The sequence below is a fragment of the Syngnathoides biaculeatus genome, chromosome 14 (assembly GCF_019802595.1).
Source record: "Syngnathoides biaculeatus isolate LvHL_M chromosome 14, ASM1980259v1, whole genome shotgun sequence".
Classification (NCBI taxonomy): Eukaryota; Metazoa; Chordata; class Actinopteri; order Syngnathiformes; family Syngnathidae; genus Syngnathoides; species Syngnathoides biaculeatus.
This window is the reverse complement of record NC_084653.1, coordinates 24,219,969-24,234,547: the sequence shown is the minus strand read 5'-3', so window position 1 is coordinate 24,234,547 and position 14,579 is coordinate 24,219,969. Positions and strand designations below refer to the sequence as shown.

The 14,579-nt window shown below is 42.7% G+C and overlaps 1 protein-coding gene across 1 annotated transcript; it reads right to left on the bottom strand.

Annotated features, from left to right (window-relative positions):
* Positions 1–4,797: 4,797 nt before the first annotated feature.
* On the bottom strand, positions 4,798–14,069 carry lrrc58b (leucine rich repeat containing 58b). Its single transcript, XM_061841350.1, has 4 exons — positions 13,414–14,069; positions 7,030–7,158; positions 6,685–6,962; positions 4,798–5,115 (listed from the first exon to the last, which is right to left on the bottom strand). The coding sequence occupies exons 1-4, from the start codon at positions 13,869–13,871 to the stop codon at positions 4,919–4,921; spliced, it is 1,062 nt and encodes a 353-aa protein (XP_061697334.1). The 5' UTR covers positions 13,872–14,069; the 3' UTR covers positions 4,798–4,918.
* Positions 14,070–14,579: the final 510 nt, after the last annotated feature.

Below are 14,579 nucleotides of genomic sequence, written 5' to 3'. Positions count from 1 at the left end.
CTGGAGTTGAAAGCCGCATCATCTTGAAATGTCTCAGACAGGCAGGAGTGAAATGTAATAAAGAAAATTGAAATAAATTGCGATAAGAGGATTAAAGTAAGGCGGCACAGTGGGCTCAGCTGGTAAAGCGTTGGCCTCACAGTTCTGAGGACCCGGGTTCGATCCCGGCCCCGCCTGTGTGTGGGGTTTGCGTGTTCTCCCCGTGCCTGTGTGGGTTTCCTCCCACTTCCCAAAAAAACATGCAACATTAATTGGACACAAAATTGCCCGTAAGTGCAATTGTGATTGCGACTGTTGTTTGTCTCCCTGTGCCCTGCGATTGGCTGGCGACCAGTTCAGGGTGTACCCCGCCTCCTGCCCATTGACAGCTGGGATAGGCTGCAGCACTCCTTGTGACCCTCGTGAGGATAAGCAGCAAAGAAAATGGATGGATGGATGGCATTAAGTATACCAAAAAGGGACTAGGGGTGCAAGTTAGAAGTTGTGATCACTACAGGATATTCACATTTTGTTAATATGTGGAGTACTACGACAGGATATTAAAAAAATATAAATTAGTAAGATAAGTACCGCAAGACAAAGCAAAATAAATAATACGTTGAAGTTGTAATGAAGTGGAAGAAAAGTATGACAGTGACCAACAAAAAGAAAAATAAAGGGGGGACTGTGAAGTCTCTCACTAAATTTTAAATGAAATAAAATGGAAAATATTTATCAGTTTTAAAAAAAATATATGAAATAAAACTCCCCCAAAAGTATGTTTTCTCAAATATAACTATTTTCCATATTTTTTCCCCCCAAAAAAACATAAATAATATATTGTAAATAATTTTAACTGTTTCCCTGTAGCATTAAGACCAAAATTAGCCCGCCCCCCCCCACTCCAGTCTGCACTTGAAATGAATTTGTATTCAATAACGACCACAGTCAATTATTTTAAAGAATAGGCTGACAATGGTCATTTGGAAAAAAAATAAAAATAAAACATTTTCACATTAAAAATCCATCGGTTTCCTGTATCGGGCCGGGCCTGCGTAGACAATTGCAGGATTATCACAGTCAATTTAATAAAGTCCCGATTGCTCAAAACCAGTCTGGGTTTACGCTGCCCGTCATGCGTAAAGGCTCAGCTGAGCGTACGCACCGGACAGTCCAAACTTGTCATGTGCAAGGCCTTTACATGTGTGGTCCATATAGCTCCTTTAAAAAAAAAAAAAAAAAAAAAAAAAGTGCAAATGCAAAAAAAAAAAGAAAAAAAATTGTTCGTCTATGCGTGAAAATTAAAAAAAAAAGTTTGTGTGGCAGTTGTAGTACAAATATTTTGTTTGAGATTATTTGGACAGGAGTGACCGCCAACAGCATTTGACATCCATTTTCTTTGCCGCTTATCCTCACGAGGGGCGTGGGGAGTGCTGGAGCCTATCCCAGCTGTCACCGGGCAGGAGGCGGGGCACACCCTCAACTGGTCGCCAGCCAATCGCAGGGCACGTGGAGACGGACAACACCCGCACCCACACTCAAAAATGTCCCGTTTTTGTCCCAAAAAAATTCGATTTGTGTTAAACAACACATACACACTCGTGCATCAACTGGTGATTCGAAATCAAAATAAAATCGACACCACTTTTGAACTTCAGTAAACAATCCGACACAATTTACACACCTTTTATTCTCATTAAAAAAAATTAACGTACATACATTTTCTGTTTTAAGTGCACGCTACACTGCCGATTCATTCAAAATAGTTTATTTACTTGTGTAAATTGATTATTGGTATAAAAGCAGTTATTAAAAAAAAGGTTAGACATTTTCTGTGAGAATACAAAAAATTAAAAAAAAAAAATTCCCATTGATTTTGTCACATTTCATGGTGCATATATTACATGGCTGGACACACAATATTGAAAAACATGACAAAGATGATATTCAAATTTTCATTTCGGTGCCACTGTCACATTCTCACGTTTACCCAGCATAAGTCGCGAGACTTTAAAAATTCCTTGTTCAGGCAACAATACATAATCCATCTCATAAAGTCGAAGTTCTGACTGCATCACTAACGCGGGGGTGTCAAAAAGTCATTTTTGACGCTGCCATATTGGTGTTATGCTTTCCCTCTACAAAAATCTTTCATTGCCTCATCGTGACCACGCATGAAATTTGTTAGCGACTTTTTAAACTATTGTTCATGTTTGGCAACATGTCGGCGTTATCATTTATCATGTCACTTTCAAATTTTGAACAAGGATCATGGAAGTTGACACACATGATTTGCCTTCGCGGGCCACATAAAATCATCTGGCGGGCCAGATCCGGCCCCCGGCCCTTGAGTTTGACACACGATTTTACTGTACGTATGAATCTCTGAACATAAATACTGGTATTCGTTGTGAACGTAACGAAAGTCAAACAAGCAGCAAATCATTTTATTGACGAGCGCTTAACGAAAACTTGCCGAGTTCACCCAATGGAATTTTAAGAGGACATATTATGGGATGGAGCTTTGAGCGCTCAGTGTTCAATTGGACCGCGGACTGCCCGCACGCCCATCAAGTGCAGAACTACACAACTAAGTACCGCATGTTCCGGCCGACTTTTTTCACATGGTTTCAACCCTGCGGTTTATGAGGTAATTTTTCCTAACGGCCGCAAGGGGGTACTCCAGTGGAAAGGCTAAGAGTGAGACCGGCGGAATATGTGTGCCGAGCAAGTGACTTTTACCGGTTCGGCCCTTTTAGCGTTGCACGCCCTGTTGCTCCCGTGTGAAAGTGATTTTTACCGGTATGTTTTTTTTGTTTTTTAGCGTGGCGCTGCTAGCGCAGCGGCACTAGCGTTAAAGTCTCTGTGTACCGTCTTTGTAAATATCTCGTGCGACAATGTGGGCCCTTTTACACGGCTGTGAGTAAAATTAAACAGCATGAGTGCGCTTTTTGATGAACTATTCACTATTTGCCAAACTGCTGCAAAGGTCAAACCAAAAACAACGACAAACAAACAAAAAAAATCTCTTGAATGATTACCGTAATTTCCGGGCCAGAAGCCGTGAATTTTATTCCACACGCTTTCGACCCTGCGGTTTATGCGGTGATACGGTTAATTGGTGCGTTTTTTTTTCCTAACGGCTGCAAGGGGCACTCGAGCGGAAAAGGTGAGACCAGTGGAATATATGTGCCGAGGAAGTGACTTTTACGGTATGTTTTTTTTTTTTTTAAAGTGGCCCGGTTAGCGCTGCACTAGCGTTGGCGCTGTGCTAGCGTGTTACTGCGGTGTCTCAGTGATTTTTACCGGTATGTTTTTTCCCCCCACCAGCCCTGTTAGTGCTAGGCTACCATGTTGCTACTGTTTTTTTTTTTTTTTTTTTTTAAATTATAAATCAGCCCTGCTCATGCTCCCGTGTTGTTGCTATGTTAGGCTAAGCTAAGGTATTAAAACTTTGAAAAACTCTCTGTGTACCGTCTTTGTAAGTATCTCGTGTTTCAACGTGGGTTTCAATGTGGGCACTAGCGGCTTTTACACAGCTGCGGTCTATGCATGTACCAAATGGTATTTCCTTTACAAATGTACCGGGATGAGGCTTATAATCAGGTGCGCTCTGTAGGCCGGGAATTACGGCAAATATTTCACGTGAAGGACTGAAAGTACGTGAAGAGATTCAAACTCAAGTTCCTGGGAACAGAGCCGGTTCATTATTACGATACCGAATTGTCAACCTCATGTTTCTTCCGAATCCCCTTTCTGCCCCCCAACTTCAGCCAATTTTACAAGCCCCCTCCCAATTGTGATTTAACCTCACTTACACAAGCGAAAGTTTATTCAAATTTGCGTGCCTATTCCCGACATTTGTTGTATTTTGAGAAAACCAAGTCAAAAATCAACCAGCTGATTTTTTAACGGCAAATCGACCGATTTGGAGACTTCTATTTAACACGCACACACACAAAAAAAAAAAAAAAAAAAACCACATCAAAATAAGATGAGGACATATAAGAAAAACTGATTTGTGCCAAGCCTTGTAAAGTTAATTACTGTAATTTCCGGCCTATAAGCTGCAACTTTTTTCACACGCTTTCAACCCTGCGGTTTATGCGGTGATGCGGCTCATTTGGGCAATTTTTCTAACGGCCGCAAGGGTGGCATCCGAGCAGAAAAGGTAAGCGTGAGACCGGTGGAATATATGTGCCGAGGAAGTGACTTGTACCGGTCCGGCACTGCTAGCGCTGCGCTAGCATGTCTCAGTGATTTTTACCAGTGTTTTTTTTTTTTTTTTTAAACCGGCCCTCTTAGCACAGCGCTAGCGTTAGTGCGGCGGCACTAGCATTAGTGTGGCTGCGCTAGCATTAAACTCTCCGTTTACTGTCATTGTAAATATGACGTTTGTGGGCACTTGCGGCTTTTATACGGCTGCGGCTTATGTATGTACCAAACAGTATTTACTTTACAAAATGTACTGGGTGAGGCTTATAACCAGGTGCGCCCTGTAGGCCGGGAATTACGGCGCTAAAAGGCAACGTATTCGGTCAAATGTTCTACCTGTAATGTTCTTTATTGTTGTGAATAATGAGGGACCAAAACAGAAATTAGTTGATTCATTGCATGTTCTTCACATTGATTGCTTATCAGTTATTGGAATGTTGCTGCTAAATATCAAAAATCAGCCTGAAAAACAAAAAAAAATTCCCACTCAGTCAGAGCCTAATTACGACACACGGGAAATGTAAAAAAAAAAAAAATTCCCACTCAGTCAGAGCCTAATTACGACACACGGGAAATGTAAAAAAAAAAAAAAAAATATATATATATATAATATATATATATATATATATGGTCCCTTGATTCTGAACTAATTGTGTATACTATAAGTAGAAATTGTGCATAAAAATGGCGTACATGTCAGGGCCGCGATGGAGGCGGTTCGGTCCTAGCCCAGCAGCACCCTCTGGAGGCGGTCGGCAGGCACGCTGTTCTCGTCCTCCGACTCGGCGTCGCTCTGCGGGTTGGAGCTGCACGGCGACGTGGTGCACTCGGGCGAGCACAGGTAGTGCATGAGCGGCAACCGGTACTTGCCGCAGAAGTCCACGAACTTGATGTGCCGCACGCACGAGTCGAAGTACACGCCTGACGAAGAGACAAAATGTCACGCTGGAAACTGGTAAATTAAATTGAGTCAACAAAGTCAAGCTGCTGCTGTCCAGAAACCTGTGGATATTAAAAGTCTACACACCCCCTGGTCAACTGTCAGCTTTTTGTGATGTGTGACACCTCTAAATCATCACAAAACCTTCCAATTGATGACAATCTGTACTGTACATCTCAATGGAAATAAAATACATATCGACAAACAAAAATGGTTGAACACCCGCTTAACTGGGATGTGGGTGTGTTCAGAGTAAACCAATCAGAGTCAAGCTCATTAAATGGGCGTCACAAATTAAAGCGCTCTGATCAGTCACTCGCATTTGAAAAATGAACGGGTGTGATCAGTCATGCCCGCACATGTAAAGTTAGGGTGTGGTCCACCAGTCATGCCCGCAAATATAAAGTGGCGGGTGTGTGTTCTGTTTGTAATTATGAGTGTACCCCTTTAAGAGCGACGGTGTCAGGTAAACTAGGAAGTAGAAATACCGTAATTTCCGGCCTATAAACCGCGACCCCCCCCCCCCCCCACGCTTTCAACCCTGCGGTTTATGTGGTAAATTTGTGTATTTTTTTTCCCCCTAACGGCCGCAAGGGGGCACTCGAGCGGAAAATGTAAAAGTGAGAGCGGTGGAATCAATGTGGTCAATCAAAGTGACTTTTGCTGGTATGTTTTTTTTTTTTTTTTTTTTAACCGGCCCTGTTAGCGCTGCGCTAGCTCCTGACTGCTGTGTCTCAGTGATTTTCACCGGTATTTTTTATTTTATTTTATTAAACCTGCCCTGTTAGCGCCGCGCTACCATGTTGCTGCCATGTCTCGGTGATTTAGGTATGCTTTTTTTTTTTTTTGGTTTGTTTTTTTTTGTTTTTTTTAAACTGCCCCTGTGCTACCGTGTTGCTACTGTGTAGCTGCTACGGGTGTTTTTTTAACCGTTTTTTTTAGGGTTAGGGTTCGTGCTACCGTGTTGTCATGTTAAAAGATGTTAGGATGTGGTTCACCCCGCTGGATCAGTGGCGCAGCTTCGAGGGAACATTGGTCAAGACTACACAAAATAGACGTCTTTCAATATCTTAACATTTCTACTTGTAACAACATTTTACGCACGTGATTTTTCATGCTCGACTGTGCAGATTTGCAAGTGCGACGGCGCGCGGATGCGTATGCACCCATCAAATCACGCTGATTGGCTCTGATTAACCCTCAAGAATTTTAGTAGGCTTTTCCTGACGTAGAGAGGAGGAAAAATAAAGAAAAATAAGAAATTTTAAAGAGACAAATGCAGTCATTCGCTAGCATTATCGCTACAGCCATCTTATCATTGTCGACTAAGTCATATTCCACTCAGCACCAAGGACGGTGTATTTGATAACAGCAGCAGAGGTCAACCACACCAGATTTATTAATAATTTTTATATGCACATTTTTGTGATTAGGTTGTAAGAGGGCATCAATTAATGCACATTTTTACAGGATCGAAATCTTGGAAGTAAACCAGCGTGGCTCACGCTTATGTTGAGTTTGTTTTACTGTAAAGATGAGAAAGAACTGACCGGCACATTTGGGGTTGGGGCACTTGCTGGCCAGGTCCAAGTACTTGAGCAGGTGGGAGGGCAAGTCCACCGACGAGTAGGGAACATTCCTGCTCTTGACGGTGCGCCCGGCCAGCTCCAGCAGCGAGGGCGGGTCGTACATCAGCTCTTTGACGAAGCGCACCACCAGCGGGTTCCCGCGGAGGCTGAGCTCCTGCAGGTGCACCAGGCTCACGATCTCGCGGGGCAGGTACGTCAGCAGGTTGTTGTGGAGGCTCAGCGAGCGCAACGAGCGCAGCCTGAAAAACAAAAAACAGAACAGGGTGAGTCGTGGTCAACTACTCAGCGGACGAGCTAATGATTTACCGGGTGAGCTGCGGTGGGACGCTTTGAATGCGGTTGTCGCACAGCACCAAGTAGCTCAGGTGGGGCAAGTTGGCAACCTCAGCGGGAATGGCCGAGATGAAGTTTCCACCCAGGTACAACATCTCCAGACTGCAACAGGGAAGATAAAGAAAACAGTCCACAAAGAGAGAATAACACCATGATTGGAACATGAAATAAACGACTTCGTTGGACTTTTATCCTCGTTTATCTGGAGCCTGAATGATATCAACTCATAAGCTCGTCATTGCCTCTCGTCTTACTTGTAATCCATCCATCAATTTTCTTTGCCACTTATCCTCACGAGGGTTGCGGGGAGTGCTGGGCGCTATCCCAGCTGTCAACGGGCAGGAGGCGGGGTACACCCTGAACTGATCGCCAGCCAATCGCAGGGCTCATCGAGACAAACAGCTGCCCTCACAATCCCACCTAGGGGCAATTTAGAGTGTCCAATTGATGTTGCATGTTTTTGGAATGTGGGAGGAAACCGGAGTGCCCGGAGAAAACCCACACAGGCACGGGGAGAACATGCAAACTCCACACAGGCGGGACTGGGATTGAACCCGGCACCTCAGAACTATGAGGCCAACTGAGCCATCGTGCCACACACACTTGTAATATGAGGTCTAATGATTTTAACTTTTTTTTTCCCAAAATCACATTCTTTAAAGAATATTTTTTTAAAAAAAACCTACAAAATGTATTCTCGTGATGAAACAGGTCCAAAGTATCTTAAATTAATAATGCACAAATAAAATATTTGAGGGGGCACGATGGCTCCAATGGAAAATCGTTGGCCTCACAGTTCTGTGGTCTCTGGTTCAATCCCGGACCCTCTCACATCCCAAAAACGAGCAACATTAATTGGACACTAAATTGTCCCTTGGTGTGATTGTGAGTGCAGCTGTTTGTCTCGATGTGCCCTGCGATTGGCTGGCGACCAGTTCAGGGTGTACCCCCTCTCCTGCCCGTTGATAGATGGGATGGGCTCCAACACTCCCCACGACCCTCGTGAGGATAAGCGGCTAAGAAAATGGACGGATGGATAAAATATTTGAAAGTGGAAATGATCTCGGTCCAGCCAAGCAGATTGACCTGAATTACAAAAATCAACCAGTAGGGGACGCTCAAGGTGCATATATTGATGTGTCAAATAACCTGTGGGGAGAAAGTCCTACTTTTATTGCAAGTTTACAACTTTCACTGTGGCCCATAAAATGCATTTTTTTTTAAAATCACAGCATGCTTTTTTTTTTTTTTTTATTAAGTACCGCATATATTTATCTAATTTAAAAGTTTCAAATCTTAAGCGGCACTTAAGCTCACAGTACGCTAACATCAACCTTAAATTTCCGAAAGGGACGGAACTTCGCGGGCACAAGTTGGCCACTTTGAAAAATCTGTTCTGACTGACAGCCACATGGGGAAAAAAAAATGCCTGAAAGTGGCAACAATGGAATAAAAGCCACATTAAAAAAAAAATAATAATAAAAAAAGATTGTTCAAGGAACAGAATGTAAAAAGTCCCACTAAAAAGCCAGACTAAAAGAGAAAAAATATTTTTATACGTTTGTCTGTGGACTTGGTTGAACTTGTACTTTGTCTGTGAGAGAAAGAGCACGCAATTTTCCATTTTTTTTTTTTTTAATGTACTGGCCTGTGGTCTCTGTTGAAGTTTATTTTTGTTGGCATCAAGTTGGTGAGTGACATTTACAATAATTCTGTCTAAGCAAAAAGGTATGCGTGTGAGGAGGGAACCATCTTCATGCGTATGATGTAAGTAAGAACCAAGACTGATGTTTTTGGACTTTCGTCCCTCGCACAGTTGAAAACATCATGTGCTTACCAGATGTGGCGTCGTTTTATCTCGTCATAAAGTCATTTGTAGATTTATGGACAAGGACAAGTGAAAATGCCCAATTGGCACGCTACTTCAAAGGTCTCGTACTTGGCTTAACTTAACTTCGCTTTCTTGTATTGTGTGAATGTTCTGAACTCATGCTCTTATTCCAGAGTATTATGGATAAAATATTTTTTCCCCCTCAATGAGTTGCCGTAGCTCAACTTCCCTGACGTGGTGTCACCGGCAAATTATGACATTAAAACCAATCGGTTGGTCAGCCCCCCCAAAAATTAAATACATTTAAAAAAAAAAAAAAAAAAAAAAAAAAAAATCCCAATTCTCATCCTGTCTGATCAAGCCGATAAAAACCAGTTCTTGTGAGGATAAGCGGCTTGGGGGGGGGGGAGTCTACCAATAACACATCCATCTAATTTCTTATCCGCTTATCCTCACAAGGGTCGCGGGATTGCTGGAGCCTATCCCTGCAAAAAAATAAAACGAGAAATTTGCTGCAACATCGCAACTGCAACACCAACTGTTTATTATTATTTAACTAAAGTGCAAACCTGGCAGGCTTGTCATTTTTGGCTGGAATTAACGGTGACGACGCTCCACGCTTTGTTTTTTAGGCGCAGGCACACGACCTGACTCATGAGTTTTACGATATACAATCAATCCATCGCACGGCCGCTCGTGGCTTGACCTGCGAGCAAAAATTTGAGTAACAAACGGAGCAGGTTCTGGTTAAAGTCAACAAAAAAAAGGAAATGTTTTTGCAAGACGCGGTAGTTAAAATGTGACAGCAGACTGTGTTGTGAAATTAATCAACTTTGTCAGAGCTCTGCTTCCTATTTCGAGTGCAGAAAATTTCATGATTTGAGAAAAAAAAAAAAAACGGCTTTTATTATTGTTGACATATTAAAAAAAGTGGAAATGAAATCAGATTATTTTGCACAAAAACACTTCTGTCCCCAAAAATTGAGCAACGGTCTTGAGCAACCTGATGTGGTTTGTAGTGCTGTAAAACAAAGACCAAGTCAATATTTAACAGGGCTACACAAACATGGACTATTGTTTGTGGTTACGGATCAATCAAAAGAACATTCCCAGATAAATCAAAAGAACATTCCAAGTGTGATAAAAAATTCCCATGAACTACTGCAGGGATATGAGAGATAAAACCTAAAGCTCTCAAATTAAAACACCACAAAAGTCGCACAAAATGTTACGTAAAAATATTCCTCAAACCTGAAGTCCATAATGCAAGGCATCATCAAATCCCGTCATACTTACAAGACCTTTGTGTGCAGCTATCAAACTCGAGGCTTGGGGGCCAGATCTGGCTCGCCACGGGATTTTACGTGGCCCGCGAAGCCAAACCGAGACTGTCAATTAGCACAGTTCTTGTAAAAATCTGAACCAAAATTTCAAATTGTCATAAATGATAAAGTTGAGATATTACAAGCATTTTTTTGTGTGAGCAAACATGAATAGTTGAAAAATCACACTAACCTCGACTTCTGATTCCAAAACGAGTTCATAAATTGATGATGTAAATATGAAGAAATGGCTAAATAGTTTTGTTTCAGTCATAAAAGGCCTCTGAGGGAAACCCGAACAACAATGTGGGCCGTAAGAAAAAAAAAAAAAAGTTTGACACACCTGCCTGAGTGTAACAAACTGCTTTTCCATTACAAGGTTGTTTACACACTTCTGCTTTAAAAATGCCGATCGATACATTTTTTAATACAATACTAACACCATCACAGATTGAAGCAAGTACAATCATCCATCCATCCATTATCTACGGCTTTTCCAGGTCGGGTTGCGGGGGAAGTAGCTTCAGCAGGGATACCCAGACTTCCCTTTCCCCAGCCACTTCTTCCAGCTCTTACGGAGGGATCCCCAGGCGCCCCCAAGCCAGCCGGGAGACATGGTCTACTCCAGCGTGTCCTGGGTGGTCCTCGGGGGTCTCTTTCCGGTGGGGCGTGCCCGGAAAACCTCACCCCGGGAGGCATCCGAATCAGATCCCCCAGTCGTCACAATCATTATTCTGTTTATACCAGCATATTCGGTAAAACTTCCTTTTTGTGCTTCCACGGCAATGTCGACCATTTAAACAGAGCGATCCGAGACTCATGGGGGCCATCACATTCCCACGTGTGTCCTGAAGGATTGTTTGGTCTTGTCTAAGCTGCAAACACAGCCTTGACATCTCCCCCATGCACAACATGTACTGTGTACATGTAAAACAGGGGCGTCAAAGTCATTTTTCTCACGGGCCACATTGTTGTTCCGGCCATTATGACCGTGGAACGAAAATATTTAATCATCTCATCATATTCACATCAATTATTGAACTAGTTTTGGAATCAGAAATCAAGGGTAATGCGTTTTTCAACTATTCACATTTGGTAACACAAAAATCCTCGTAATATCTCAAAGTTACCAATTATAATACAGCAAATACTCTGTTCTTGAACGTCTCCGTTCTCAAACAAATTGGTCTTTGAACGATTTTTTTTTTTTTTTTTTTTTGCTTCTGTTGACAAACGAAAATCGGTACTCAAACTTCTTTTGTTGACCCCACAATCTGCATTGTTGTGAATTCCTATGCCGCCGAAAAAAAAGGGAAATAACGCACCCGGCTCGATCAGCTGATCCACGACGTGCGTTGTTATTGTGTATAACGCAGCCTCTGTAGGCAGAAGTGTCCCGGTAGATCCATCAACTGACAGTTTTTACTTCCTATTGAGGACTATTAACCCCCAATCATGGCTCCAAAGTATTTGAACTAAACATGTATTTCCACTATGCAGTTTATCATCAGGAAAAGCTAAAAATAATGCTTTAAAAGCCAAATTTTTTTAGGCTTGGAACGCATTATTTCTTTTCACCTTAATTGTAATGGGAAATATCGATTCAGTTTTCGAACAAATTGCTTCTCGACCCGCCTTCTGGAACAGATTAGGGTCGAGAACCGATGTTGTACTGTATATGACAATTTGAAATTTTAGTACATATTTTCAAAAGAATCTTGGAAGTTGACACTCTCGATTTGGCTTCGCGGGCCAAATACAATCATGTGACAGGCCAGATCTGGCCGCCGCCGGGCCTTGAGTTTGACACCTGTGACGTAAGAGGTAAAAAAAAAAAAAAAAAAAAGGGAAACTGGAACGGTTTGCCATGCTGCTAAGGAGTCACTGAGTGGCACCTGTTATAACAAGACTGAGCAACTCCCCCCCTACACAAGAGTAAAAGTACTTTTTAATCTCAAGTTGACTTGACTATTGTAATGGTCTTCTGACTGGACTCCCTACCAAAAAAAAACAAAAAACAAAATGAGTATTAAACAACTGCAGCTCATTCAGAATACCGCAGCTCGCGTTCTGACCAAAAAAGCGGTCAGAGCATATAGCTCAAATCCGAAAGTCCTTGTACTGGCTTCCAGTCAGCTTTAGAGTAGATTTTAAAGTTCTGCTGCTGGTCTATGAATCACTAAATGATTTAGGACATGAATACATGAAAGAAATGCTCATGGAATACAAACTCAGTTGAGCTCCGAGATCGACTGACTCAGGTCAAATAGTGGAGCGCAGAGTCCAAAGCAAATATGGCGAAGCAGCATGTAGCTATTAAGCTGCACACAAATGGAATAAATTGCCAACATATGTGAGGTCAGCCCCAAGTGTGAATCTTTTTAAATCCAGGTTGAAAACTTCTTTTTTCTCATGCTCTTTAGAATATATCCACTTTTTGATCATATTACTTGCACTGTAAACTGTCTTTTTTCATGTTTTTTTTTGGGGGGGGGTCATTTTTATTGTTTTTATCCCGTTTTAAATGTTTCATCTTTGTTTTTAAATGGCTTAAATCATGTAAAGAACATTGAGTTACCTCGTGTACGAAATGCATGACACATAAATTTGCTTTGTACTTGATTACTCTCCAATAACAAGAGCACTTGATAATGGCATGATGATGTCTTACCATTTTGAATCAATGCTTTCTCATAAATCAAATATTGCTCAAACACACCAACTTTTATTGAACACAGGAAAAGTCACACACACAAATGTTATGTATATTATACCTGTGCACCTGAAATAAAACTTCACTTCCCCAGGAAGTAAAAGTGTGGCTTTTGTTGGACGTGCACTGGCCCTGTTATTATTTTTTATATATAATTTTACAGAAGAACTTGTTCTATAGAACTTTGGCTGTGATTTTCTATAGAATTTCTACAGGATTTAGGTTAGAAAGTTCTATGGCTCTTTAGAAAATTTTTTAGCAGGGGCCCACAAATGGTCGCAGATGAACTCCATAACCCTGATCGCTATGGCGACCTGGTCCACAAAACCCGAACTGTCATGAAGTTAACCTCGCGGGACTCCCGAAATTCGCTTTTGTAACACAGTCCCCCAACCCCCACGAACCCGAAAAGAAGTCATACTCAACACTTGTGACATATTAGCGGCTTCACGATTACGTTGGTTTTTTTTTAAAGCATGTGGTGACCCTACCTGGTTAAGTTTTCGATCCCGGCGGGGATGCTTTTCAGTCGGTTCCCGCCGAGCGACAGCGACTTAAGACGCCGGAGTTTGGTGCACTGCAACGGGATCTGCTCGAAGCGGTTGCCGCTCAAGTTCAGCACCTCCAGCTGCATGGAGCAGAAGCCCTTGGGGAGCGAGAACTCGTTCAGGCGGTTGTTCTTGGCTACGAGAGTCCTGAGATTCGCCAGCCGCGTGATGTCCTCGCCGATGGCCGACAGGTTGTTGTTGCTGATGTCCAGCAGCTGCAGGTTGGAGAAGTGGGTGACCGAAGAGGGAAACGAGGGCAGCCGGTTGCTGTTCAGGTACAGGTGCTTGGTGTCTTTTTTCTTCTCGTCGCTGACGCCGTCCACGGCGAACGTGTTCAAGTTCGAGTGGGAGTAGTCGAGCACGTCGTCGCTGCCCACCGCCGCCCCGTCGACGAGCTCCATTTTGGGGGTGATTGCCTTTCCCTTTGCTAACTGCGCGTGGGAGCGTTTTTCACTTGAGCGAAAAGCGTGACAACCGCGGCTCGCTCGCTCGGTTTTCACACTCTAAACCGCTCCTCTATCCCTCGAGACAACATAGAACCGCATCACGCGGTCGGAGAAACACGTTTGACGCCACAAGGTGTCAGCTTTGGCGTGCTGCTTTGTGAGGGCGTCGCTTATCTCTCATTCGTCGCAGCCACGTTTGTGATTCGATTGGTCCGACACTGATTCAAGCTCCGCACATCGCTTCCGATTGGTTTCCAAACCTGTCACGTTACACGAGTTTTATAATATACTCCGATTTTTTTTTTTTTTTTTTTTTACATAATTTTTTTTAGACACTGCATACCCTGATCAGGGTCGCTGGGCAATGGGTCCTGTCCCGGCTGATTTTACACCCAAAAACTGGTCTTCAGTCAGTCAACAGGGCACGTTTAGACGCGGGAAATCATTCGTACTCACATTAAAATCCTCAAGTAGTGGCAACTGAACACATTGCCTACAAGTAAAGCGAATCAAACAGTACTACTGCAACAGTACGGTGACCCTATTCACATACACGTATAATGCATTTCTAAGGCTGTGAAATATGCGTTTGCAGAATTTTGATGATGGTCCAGCATACAAAAATTATCCAGTTCCTGTGGCATTACGCAAGACTTGACTTCG